General features: G+C 50.4%; 1 protein-coding gene across 1 annotated transcript; it reads left to right on the top strand.

Annotated features, from left to right (window-relative positions):
• The first annotated feature begins 2,293 nt into the window (after window positions 1–2,293).
• Window positions 2,294–9,087, top strand: SPR (sepiapterin reductase). Its single transcript, XM_054473669.2, has 3 exons — window positions 2,294–2,888; window positions 3,465–3,755; window positions 8,276–9,087. Exons 1-3 carry the CDS (start codon window positions 2,585–2,587, stop codon window positions 8,464–8,466), a joined length of 786 nt encoding a protein of 261 aa, XP_054329644.1. The 5' UTR covers window positions 2,294–2,584; the 3' UTR covers window positions 8,467–9,087.
• The last annotated feature ends 2,626 nt before the right edge of the window (window positions 9,088–11,713 follow it).

The following is an 11,713-nucleotide window of genomic DNA, read 5'->3' as shown; positions in this document are numbered from 1 at the left end:
GCTTATTGACCATTTGTGCAATTTCTTTGGATAAATGTCTGTTCATATATTTTGCTCACTTTTTCATTTTATTTTTGACTTATAAGTATGGCTTTTTTTTTTTTTTTTTTTTTGAGGTAGAGTCTTGCTTTGTCACTCAGGCTGGAGTGCAGTTGTGAGATCTTGGCTCACTGCAACTTCTGCCTCCTGGGTTCAAGCAATTCTCCTGCCTCAGCCTCCTGAGTAGCTGGGACTACAGGAATACGCCACCACGCCCAGCTAATTTTCATATTTTTAGTAGAGACAGGGTTTCACCATGTTGGCCAGGATGATCTTCAACTCCTGATCTCAGGTGATCCACCTGCCTCAGCCTCCCAAAGTATGGCTCATTTTAAAAACTTTGTTATTTAGAAATAATTTCAGACTTTTACAAAGTTGCAAGAATAGTATAAAGAACTCCTGAACACTTTAAATGCAGATTTCCTAAATGTTAACATTTTACCTTTGCCTTATTCATTCTAATTTTTTTCTGAAACATTTGAAAGTAAGTTGCAGATATGATGCCCGTTTACTAAATACTTCTGTGTACTTCCAAAAACAAGAACACTCTCTAATATAACAATAGTTCTCTGGTCAAAGTCAGGAAATGATTCAATGCCAATAACTAACCTACAGATCTTATTCAAATTTCACTCATTCCCCTACCCATGTCCTTTATCAGACTTATGTTTTTAACACAATTTTTACATATTTCTTACCTTTCAAGCATTTGTATCTTTTTTAAAAAGTTACTGTTGGCCAGGTGGGGTGGCTCACACCTATAATCCCTGCACTTTGGGAGGCCGAGATGGGAGAATTGCTTGAGTCCAGTTCAAGACCACACTGGGCAACACAGCAAGAGCCATCTCTACAAAAAATACAAAAATTAGCGAAAGCAGATAATCATCTTCCTCAGAAAAGAAGAATTTTCCAGACCCTCTCCTAGTATAGGAAAACCACATTCTCCTTAGGGGCTGTTCCCAAGTGGTTCCTCCTAGAAGAAGCTAGGTTCAGAAGAGTCTAGGTCTGATTTTTTGCCATCCCTTCATTGTTCCCTCCTTTTCTTCAAAAATCTGGCAAATGGTAGAAATTTAATAAACGTCAAATGAATGGATGGATGGGATCGTGCTTTCATTAACCTGTCTTCTAAGGCCTGGAGAGCAGGGAGAAGCTATTAAAATTCTTTAAATAGTAGGCTGTTGGGCCAATGAGATCTTTATCTTTCAGTGTGAATAGGTACATGAAAAGCAGGGCAACTTCAAGTGGTATACACATATACAAAGTCCTATCAGCGTCAAAATACCAAAAGCTTAAAAAACAATTAGCTAGGCGTCGTGGCGCGCACCTGTAATCCTAGCTACTCAGGAGCCTGAGGTGGAAGGATTGCTTGAGCCCAAGAATTCAAGGCTGCAGTAAACTGTGATCGCACCTCTGCACTCCAGTTTGGGCCACAGAGCGAGACTCTGTCAAAAAAAAGAAAAAAGAAAAGAAAAAAGCCTTCCTCCAAGTTGTTTCTTCCTTAGAGTTGGCAATAGTAGTGGAAAGGCACTAACTTTGCTGTTTAGCCCCAGGAGAGGGATCAGCCCTGTGGGGAATTGGGCTAAGTTATCAGAGGTTACTTACTGCCCTTGCTAAACTCTAAAGAGATTCATTTTTTAAAAACTGACACATAATATTTGAACATATGTATATACACAATGGAATATCATTCGGCCACTAAGAAGGAAACCATGAAGAGATTCCTTTTTAATATATGTAGCTGCATGCCAACTTGTCTCACGTTCCCCTTCTCCTAGAAAAAAAAAATGTGGATTTTCTGAAGCACCTGCCTGGAGGTACAGACAGATGATTGCGTAAACTTGAAGCTGAGAGTGGATGGAATTGCTACCAGGGAGACTGTAGCATGAGCAGGAGCAGAATCCTGGGGAACACACTTTTAGGGACAGGAGTCAGAAATCTCAGAGAAGCAGGGGTTACTGGTGGGAGCACGGAGCTGCTCAGAGCGTAGTAAAAGGGAAAGGTTTTAATATCATTTGGAGCCACTGTGGTTCTCCCAGAGGAAGCTCCTGTCATCCAGAAAGCGGTGAGCTCCCAAACAAGCAGAGACTTCAATCCCTAAACAGGCATAAGCTTCATTCAGGGAGTTCACTGGCCACGATCAGGGACGCCCAGCACCCAGTGCAGGGCCTGCCCTGGAAGAGGTCAGTAGTGCAAAGAAGTTAGGGCTGGAACTGGGAGGAAATTCGAGCATGCGTCCCAGCCGGAGGCTGAGCTTGCGGGCGAAGAACACGGCAGCGCTGGGAACTGGGCTAGGGCTTTCCGTGTGGGCCACGCCTGCCGGCCCTCTCTGTTGTCTCACTTGGCACGGACTGGGCTACCGCCCACGGTTTGACTTCCGCCACCAGCAACCAAGGGAACCAGATCCCAAGGGAACCAGCACCCCTGGGCGCTCGCCGCCCGAAGCCTGAGGTTCCCGCCCCGCCCCGGCAGGGCGGTCCCGCCCCCCGCGGCCGCCCCGCCTCCCGCCTGGTTTCGGGTCCTAGCGCCGCCGGCGGAGACCAGTAGCATGGAGGGAGGCCTGGGGCGTGCTGTGTGCTTGCTGACCGGGGCCTCCCGCGGCTTCGGCCGGACGCTGGCCCCGCTCCTGGCCTCGCTGCTGTCGCCCGGCTCCGTGCTTGTTCTTAACGCCCGCAACGACGAGGCACTGCGGCAGCTGGAGGCCGAGCTGGGCGCCGAGCGGTCTGGCCTGCGCGTGGTGCGGGTGCCCGCCGACCTGGGCACCGAGGCCGGCTTGCAGCAGCTGCTCGGAGCCCTGCGCGAGCTCCCCCGGCCCGAGGGGCTGCAGCGACTGCTGCTTATCAACAACGCGGGTAAGACCCCGGGGCTGGAGCGGACTCCCCATGTGAGCCCTCACTTCCTCCACCGCTGGGGAATTTAAGGGCGACTCCTAGGGGGTCAGATAGGACGCCTAGAAATCTAAAGCCCTAGCTGTTCCAGCTTGAGTAGCAAGTGGAGGCGAGGTGTACAGGAAGACTCGGTGCCGTCGGGACAACAGTCTGCCCCCACTTCCTGGAAAATTGGCCAGCCGGGTTTTCCAAAGCGCCTGTAGAACTTTCCCGATCCCCTTGCTCTGCGCCCTCTGGCGGAGGCCTGAGTCAGGGCTTGGAGTCTCCAAACAAGTAAACTCTGCTTCTCCAGAGGACCCCTAGAGCTTTCCTTCAGCCCCAGGGCAAGGCAGGTGCCTTCTCATTCTGCAGCTTGTGATGGCTGGGTTCCCCAGCTGTGTCTTTCCGCAGAGCTGAGGAAGAGAGAAGCCTCTTCAGAAGCGCTAGGCAGCTTCCTCCTCTAGGTCTGCATGGGAAGGGGATATCTGGAGGAACTTGGGAGGGCTGGGGAAGAAGAAAGCCCCGCTTGCACTGAGTTACTCCTAAGGGTTGGTTTTTCAGGCTCTCTTGGGGATGTGTCCAAAGGCTTCGTGGACCAGAGTGACTCCACGCAAGTGAACAACTACTGGGCGCTGAACTTGACCTCCATGCTCTGCCTGACTTCCAGCGTCCTAAAGGCCTTCCCGGCCAGTCCTGGCCTCAACAGAACGGTGGTTAACATCTCATCCCTCTGTGCCCTGCAACCTTTCAAAGGCTGGGCGCTGTACTGTGCAGGAAAGGCTGCTCGTGATATGCTGTTCCAGGTCCTGGCGCTGGAGGAACCTAATGTGAGGGTGCTGAACTATGCCCCAGGTAGGTGGAAAGTCCTGCCGTCCCTGTCCTCCAGAACCCACTGGTGCGCCTCTAGGGGCTGGGCAAGCGGCCTAGTCCGCCCCCTCCAGGAAACAACCCACAGGATTTTGTCCTTGAATCCTGACCCATCACCCCTTAGGGGAAATACAGACCCAGGGGAAATAGAGGTGGCAGGGGCCGGGGATACTGGTAGAGAGTGAGGAGTTTCCTGGACTGGAGGGTGGGGCAGGAAAGTCTGAGGTATTAGATGGAGTTTGGGAGAAGACTGGGGTTTGAGTTCCAGGCCTTCCTCATGTGAAATGGGGAAGACGCTCCCTGCCTCACAGGGCACTTGGGAAAACTGAATGAGATACTGTATGTGAAAATGACCCTGACCTGTGAAGTGCTGCCTCATTGTTAAATAGGACTGATCACACTGTATTGTCTGCACATGTTTGCTTGCCTCCTTCCCTCCCTTGATAGGAAAGCCTTTGGACTATGCAGATGTGTGTTCCTAACACCTAGCAAAGCACTACACTAAGGCAAGCTGCAGAACATGCTAGCTGTATGGAGAGCAGACAGACTTTGTTGAGTGCTGACCATCCCTGGCTAAACTGTGCTGGAACACTATTGAGGATTCTGGGATAAATACAATAGAGCCCTTGTTCTCATGAACGCCAAAGGACAGGGAGTCTTGTGATACTGGGTCTAGTTTCTGATGCCACAGTGCCCCTTTCTTAATAGTGAGGAGTCTCTTTTAGGCTTGAGGTTGCTGCAATCAGAAGGTGGTGACAGAGCAGCCATGGAAAGCCTGAGCAACTTGGGCAGAGATCCAGTAGTCTGTGTCCCTGGGGAATAGGGTCAGGATCCCAGGGCAGACAGGTAGAATGGCCTGCACAAAGCACAGATGTGGCAGGGCTGGATCCCACCTTGCTCCCAAGTTCTTCCTCATGTTCTCCAGTACCCCAGCCCCTACCACCCCTGCCCCCCAACACACATGCACAATTATTCTTGCAACCAACATTCAACTCATCATCCACTCTGAGCCCAAGGATTCGCACAAACAACAGTGACCAAATGTAAGCTACAGCCAGGAGCAGAGCAGACTCCAGAAGGCCACATGGCTGCGTTTGGTCTCAGGAGGCTGCCCTGGGCATTATGAGGTAGCTGAGATTTTCAGGAGGTCCCCAGGGCCTGAACCAAGGCGGAGGCCAGTCTGGTTTTCATTTCTGTCTCAGGAAGAATGTTCTAACAGGTGCTGAGATAGAATGGGCTGTTTGGAAAGGCAGCAAGTCCTCTCTCAGCAGGGATGCACAGGTCATTGGAAAATAGTCAAGGACCAGGAGATAAATTCTCCCTCCAACCCTGGAATTCTCTAACGATAACTAGGATGGGAATGAGAGTGGTTTCGAAGAGAATATAAAATATAATTAACTCTGTAGCTGTGAATGTTATAATTAGGGAGGCTTGAAGGGAGATTAGTATAGTGAGGTAGAGTTTTTTTCGTGATGAGGGCTCGTTGGATAGGTGGCGCTGGCTTGCTATAATTATGAGAGGTAGAAGTCAGGTCGTTAATATTAGAAGGGGGGTCGTTAGGGGGTCGGAGGAGAATAATAGGGAGTAGCTAAATAGATGGTTGTTGGTTTGATTGAGAAATAGTAGGGGGATAGAGCTGATAATTAGGCTGTGGGTGGTTGTATTCATTCAGATTATGTGATTTTTAGAGAATCACATTAGTGGTAATAATATGACTGTTGGAATAATTAGTTTTAGCATTGAAGCAGGTTTAGGTTATTCACATAGTCTAGGCCATATGTATTGGAGATTGAGATTAGTAGGGCAAGGCCTACTGCTGCCTCGCAGGCAGCAAAGACTAGCATGGTGATGGGTATGATGTTAGCTAGGAGGGAGTAGGTGTTAAGAGTTATGAGGGTAACTATAATAAACAGTGATAGTATTATTCCTTCTAGACACAGCAGGGAGGATATTAGGTGTGAGCGGTAGATCAGTATTCCTAAGAGTGAGATAACAAATGCTAGTGCGATATTTATATAAATGAGGGGCATTTGGTAAATATGACTATCATAATTTAATGAGTCAAAATCATTTGTTTTGTTTAAACTACTTAGCAATTCAGCTCAGTCTAATCCTTTTTGTGATCACTCATAAGTTAAACTTAGGACTAGGATGATGACTAATATAAGTGATGATATAGTTATTAGTGGTAAGTTGGTTGTTTGTAGGGCTCATGGCAGGGGTAGCAGCAGAGCAATTTCCAGGTCGAATAATAGGAAGGTGATGGCTACCAGGAAAAATTTTATGGAAAAAGGAATGCGGGCGGGAGATAGGGGGTCAAATCCGCATTCGTGGGGGTTAGACTTTTCTATGTAAAGATTAAGTTGTGGTAGCCAGAATGTGATAATCATTAATAGTAAGGCTAAGAAGGTGTTAACTATTAGGACTAAGGCGAAGTTTATTACTCTTTTTCGAGTGCTATCAAAACTAGTTAATTGGAAGTTAACGGTACTGTTTATACTAAAAGAATAAGACCCTCATCAGTAGATGGAGACGTACAGAAATAGTCAGACTACATCTACAAAGTGCCAATATCAAGCGGCGGCTTCAAAGCCGAAGTGGTGTTTGGATGTGAAGTGGAACAGTAGTTGGTGGATTAGGCAGACAGTGAGGAAAGTTGATCCAATAATGACGTGAAGGCCGTGGAAACCTGTAGCTACAAAAAATGTTGAGCCATAGATACCACTGGAGATAGCGAAGGGGGCTTCAAAGTACTCTGAGGCTTGTAGGAGGGTAAAATAGATGGCCAGTAAGATCGTGATAAGTAATACTTGAATTATTTGGGTTTGGTTATTTTCCATTAGGCTGTAATGGGCTCAGGTGATTGAGACTCCTGATGCGAGTAGTACGGATGCATTTAGGAGTGGGACTTCTAGGGGATTGAGCGAGGTGATGCCCGTTGGGGGTCAGTGTCCTCCTAGTTGAGGGGTAGGGGCTAGGCTGGAATGGTAAAATGCTCAGAAGAATGCGGCGAAGAAAAATACTTCTGAGGTGATAAATAAGACTATTCCATATCGGAGGCCTTTTTGGACGGGTAGTGTATGGTGGCCTTGGTATGTGCTTTCTCGCACTACATCACATCATCTTTTGATTTTCTGCCCTTGAGGACCATTAACTGCAAATACTGGGGTGCATGAGTGATTCCTATGTGAAGAATAGAACATGCTTGCAACACGTTCAAGAAGGGAACAATTCCTTTAGGTGGGGAGACTAGAGATGGCTTTATTGGAGGTAGCTGAACTGGACATTGAGCTTGGTTGTTGGCAGATGGAAGGCATTCCTGATGAAAGGAAATAAAGGTGCAGAGGCCCACTGTGGGCGTGGCAGGTCTTCGGTTTGCCTGTAGAGTAGGTGTGCTCAGAGGAGGGCAGACTAGGATGCCTTGAGTATTAGGCCAGGCTACTGGGAAGCTGTTGAGGGGTTTTGAGCGGAGGAATGTTATGATCCCAGTGATGTTTTTGTTTATTTGTTTGTTTGTTGAGATGGATTCTTACTCTGTTGCCTAGGCTGGAGTGCAGTGGCACAATCTTGGCTCACTGCAAGCTCCGCCTCCCAGGTTCACACCATTCTCCTGCCTCAGCCTCCTGAGTAGCTGGGACTACAAACGCCCGCCACCACGCCCGGCTAATTTTTTATATTTTTAGAAGAGATGGGGTTTCACCATGTTAGCCAGGATGGTCTCAGTCTCCTGACCTCATAATCCGCCCTCCTCAGCCTCCCAAAGTGCTAGGATTACAGGCATGAGCCACTGCGCTCGGCCTAGGCTCAGGCAATTCTAGCGCCTCAGCCTCCAGAGTAGCTGGGACTACAGGCATGTGCCAGCACGCCTGGCTAATTTTTGTATTTTTAGTAGAGACAGGGTTTCACCATGTTGGCCAGGCTGGTCTCAAACTCCTTACCTCAAGTGATCCTCCTGCCTCAGCTTCCCAAAGTGCTGGAGTTGCAGGTGTGAGCCACTGCAGCTGGGCCCCAGTGATGTTTTAGTAGAATGAGTTTAGTAGAGGGCTACAGAAGGAGCTGAGGCAGGGAGAGAAGCAAGGTTGTAAAAAGGGCCTGATTGTCGGGATGTGTAGATGCTGAAGGGTCCTACCTGGTGCCTGGTTGGCTGTGGGGGCGATGGGGGAGGGAAGGAGGAAGTGATGGAGGTTTTGAGTCTGGGAAAAGAATACTTCATTAATAGAAATTGGAATGTCAGGAGGTGGTGCTGGTTGGACAGGAGATGAGAATCTTGGTTTTAGACATGGTAGTCTAGAGGGTCCATGTTCAGTGGGCTTTTGAATTTCAGTCCAGAACTTGATAGTGACAAATTGGAGCCTTTGGCAACCCTGACCACACATTTCAGCCAAGACAACATGTTTCCTCCAGCCAGACCTGACTCAGCCCCACCCCTGACATAAAACAGGGACCTGAAACCTTCTGTCCCTGCCTTGGCCATGTTCCCTCATCGTCTCCTTTTCATCCTCTAGGTCCTCTGGACACAGACATGCAGCAGTTGGCCCGGGAGACCTCCATGGACCCAGACATGCGAAAAGGGCTGCAGGAGCTGAAGGCAAAGGGGAAGCTGGTGGATTGCAAGGTGTCAGCCCAGAAACTGCTGAGCTTACTGCAAAAGGACGAGTTCAAGTCTGGAGCCCACATGGACTTCTATGACAAATAAGCCCATGTTTTTGGCTTCCTGAACCTTTTTGCCCCCACTTTCAGACATACCCCAGAGCCCTGTGGCTCCCCACACCCTGCCATAGGGGCAGTCCTGCCTTACACATAGAAGCACTCATGCCTGCTGCCCTGCCCTCAGGCACAGCCAGCTGTGAGCTCCCAGGTCATTGGCCTTACCAGTTGTCAGGAGTCTGTGCTGTGCACCCTAGGTTATGAGGAGGCTTAGGAGAGAGGTTATGGGTATTGGTGTCTCTATTCCCAGGAATAGAACTTAAGGGGTGGGAAGAGCAGCAAAAGAAGCTGGAATATAGAAGAGAGGAGGTTCTGTCTCTTGCTCAGAGCAAGCCTGTGGGTAGAGGAAAGAGTGATCTGGTGTCAAATAGGAGGACCCATGTAGATTCGCAGATGGCCTGGATGGGAGGAAGGGCAGACGGTACATGTCCCAGCCCACATAGATGCCCCTTGCTGAGGGTAGCAGGACCTTCTGTTGAACTTTGTGTCCTCACTCTGATGTCTCCTTCGTTCAGAATCTACCACCCCTCCCCCAGGCTGGGAGAAGGGGCTCCTGGGTGTCTGTATACATGCCAAAGGCAGATACAAATAAAATACAGATTGTCCTTTCTTCATGCTTGCTTTCTCCTCTGATACAGGGCCTATGGCTAACTGCCTGGTTCACTGGGCCCAAGGTCATTCCCAAGGCAGTTAACCCAAAAATGAGGTGTTGTCCTTATTTCCCAGGGAGCTGTCCCGGGGCCATCTGCCTTCAGTCATCAGGCCTCACTCAGTGGCAAGCCCAGGTCCAAAGTTGCCTACAATCGGCATGCCTGCTCTTTTGTGCTGTTGCCCACGCTGACCCCAGCCTTGACAGCCCTTTTCTCACCCTGGGCTATTCAGAATACCCATCTTTTAGGGCCCAACTTACAGCCTGCCCTCCGCATGGCCCTAAAGCCTGGGTCCTTTCCCCAACTCTCTGTGGATTCCGAATTCCACCCCCGTCCACGTGGCAATGCTGTGAATGGATGCCAGCTGCTATTGGCCCTCTTGGCATTGTCCATCTGGCCCATGGTCCAGGTCCTCAGTGGGGTGGGCTTAGGACCAGCATGCCTTTGGGGGAGATGGGCAAGATTCCAAGAAAGGGAAGCTCTGAGAAATCAGGGCTGCAACCAAGCCAATCCTTGTGCAGGTTGGTAGACATAGGCTGGGCTGGAAACTCCACGGCAGTGGTGGTCTGCAGCCAGCACCCTGGCCCCTGGCCATATTTGGGAGTAAGAAGCGTGGTTCCCTGCCCACTGACTCCAGGACTCAGCCTATCTCTGAGTGTACAGAAGGGAACTCCTCCTTGTGCTCAGCAGAGGGCGCATGGAGGCCGCGCCTTTTGCTGAAGGGCAGGCCCTAGGCTGAAGCTGGCAGGGCCCTGCCTGCTCCCCTAGGAGGAACTCTTACCTGGTCCAGCAGATGCCTTGTCCTCATGCCCCCATTGAAGTAGAAATCACTGGGCTCAGGTTCCTGCTCTGCCACAGCTGGTAACCCAGGGCAAGTTTCTTCTCTGTGCCTCAGTTTCCTTATCTGAAAAATGTGGATTATAATGCCACCTACCCTAAAGGGTTATTTTGAACATTAAGTGACCTAATGTTTGTAAATGTTCAGCACAGTGCTAGCATTGTGGTAAATGCCCCGTAGATGCTAATACTATTTAATGCCTTTAAATATCAAGATCCAGATCATCCTGGAACGCTGCTGGAAGCCTCCTTTCCTCTAGACGGTTCAGACATCCTCCCCGGCTGACTTGAGGCAAAAACTCTCACTGTACTCCCCCTATTCAGCCTCCTGGAGGTGAGGGTAGGGTCTGGTCTGGATACCTTGTCTTGGATTTACAGGAAAATGTGTGAACTTTGGAGTCAGGAACCTTCAGTCCCACTACCTTGTCTATGACAGAGATGCTGTGGGGTGTTGGGCAGAGCCCTGCTCTCTCTGGCCTTCAGTTTCCTTAGAGCAGTGAACTCCAAGATTCATTCCTGGACACCTTCCTCTGAGGTGTTTCCAGTGTGGTGAGGCCATGGATTATGGCAGCCTGGGCTGCCTTTCATGCCGTGGTGGGTGGTGGGTAGGTTTCCTCACCAGGCCCCTTGCTCCTGTGGGAGTGTGAGGGTGGGCAGTGCCAGTCCAGCTCCTTGTGGTTGATCATCAGGGTTGACTCTGTACCTCCCCTCTAGGCTGGTTGGCCAGGGGCTTAGTGAGGAGTACCACTTGTCCCCACGAGGTGGCGAGGCCCTCCCATGCCTGACATTTGTCTTCTCTGAGCCCAGAGATGTAAGAGCTTTGGAAGTGTTCTCTTGGGCTGTCTCTCCCTGCAGCCCAGGATGCTGGACTCTCGGGCCCCCAGGGAATTGGGGAGATCAGAGATGGGCAGCATCACTCTTCCTGTCAGGTCCCGAGGCCTCTTCAGTGACCCACGGTCTCTGCCCTCAGGGATTTCCCAGACCCTGCTCCCAGCCCTGGACTCAGCCTCCCCAGGTCCCCTCACACTGAGGCAGGGAGGCTTTTGTGGCAGCCTCCAGGCCATAAGCAGCCACCCTCCAGGGGCTAACCATCTGTGTTCCCCGACTGCATGACCTGGCCTTGGCCACCGCACACATGAGCACACGCGAGTGCACACACACAAATACATGCCTGCACATGCCCGGGGCCCAGCTGCTGGAGCGAGCGGGGCCATAGATGAGCTAAAAGACAAACAAGGTTCCTCTTTGTCTTTGGTGTGAGAGCACTGTGCAGTTTTTGGTTTTGTGTTTAATACGCCTGCACTGGGGCCAGCAGCTGGCCTGTAAGGAGCAAGGGGAGTGAGGGGAATATTCCAGGCCAAAGCCAGTGTCCAAGAGCATGACCAGCTGGGATTAGTCTGGTCAAAAGGTTCCCCCGAATCCCCAATTCCTGTCCTTCCTCCCATGAATACATACGTGTGCCCCCACACCCAGGCTGGTGCTGAGTCTGTTGTCAGCCATCAGGGTCACCCGCCCAGGATGTACTCCATCCTAGCATCTCCCCGTGCCTCACCCCAGAGAGCTGAGCCCTGGAATGCTGCCTCCTGGCCTCCTTCACCTTCATCCTTTCCCATAGAACATGGCCTCATAGGACTCATATGGCAGGTGTGCACATTCCTGGGTGAGCACACCCAAGAGCGCCCAGGCGTGCCCTCGCTACTGGGCTCCCGTGTGATGACAGGGAGGTGGGTGAAGATGACTCCCAGTCCC

This window comes from Pongo pygmaeus, chromosome 12, assembly GCF_028885625.2.
Source record: "Pongo pygmaeus isolate AG05252 chromosome 12, NHGRI_mPonPyg2-v2.0_pri, whole genome shotgun sequence".
NCBI lineage: Eukaryota > Metazoa > Chordata > Mammalia > Primates > Hominidae > Pongo > Pongo pygmaeus.
The sequence above is the reverse complement of the archived record's forward strand: the minus strand, read 5'-3'. Positions and strand labels throughout refer to the sequence as shown.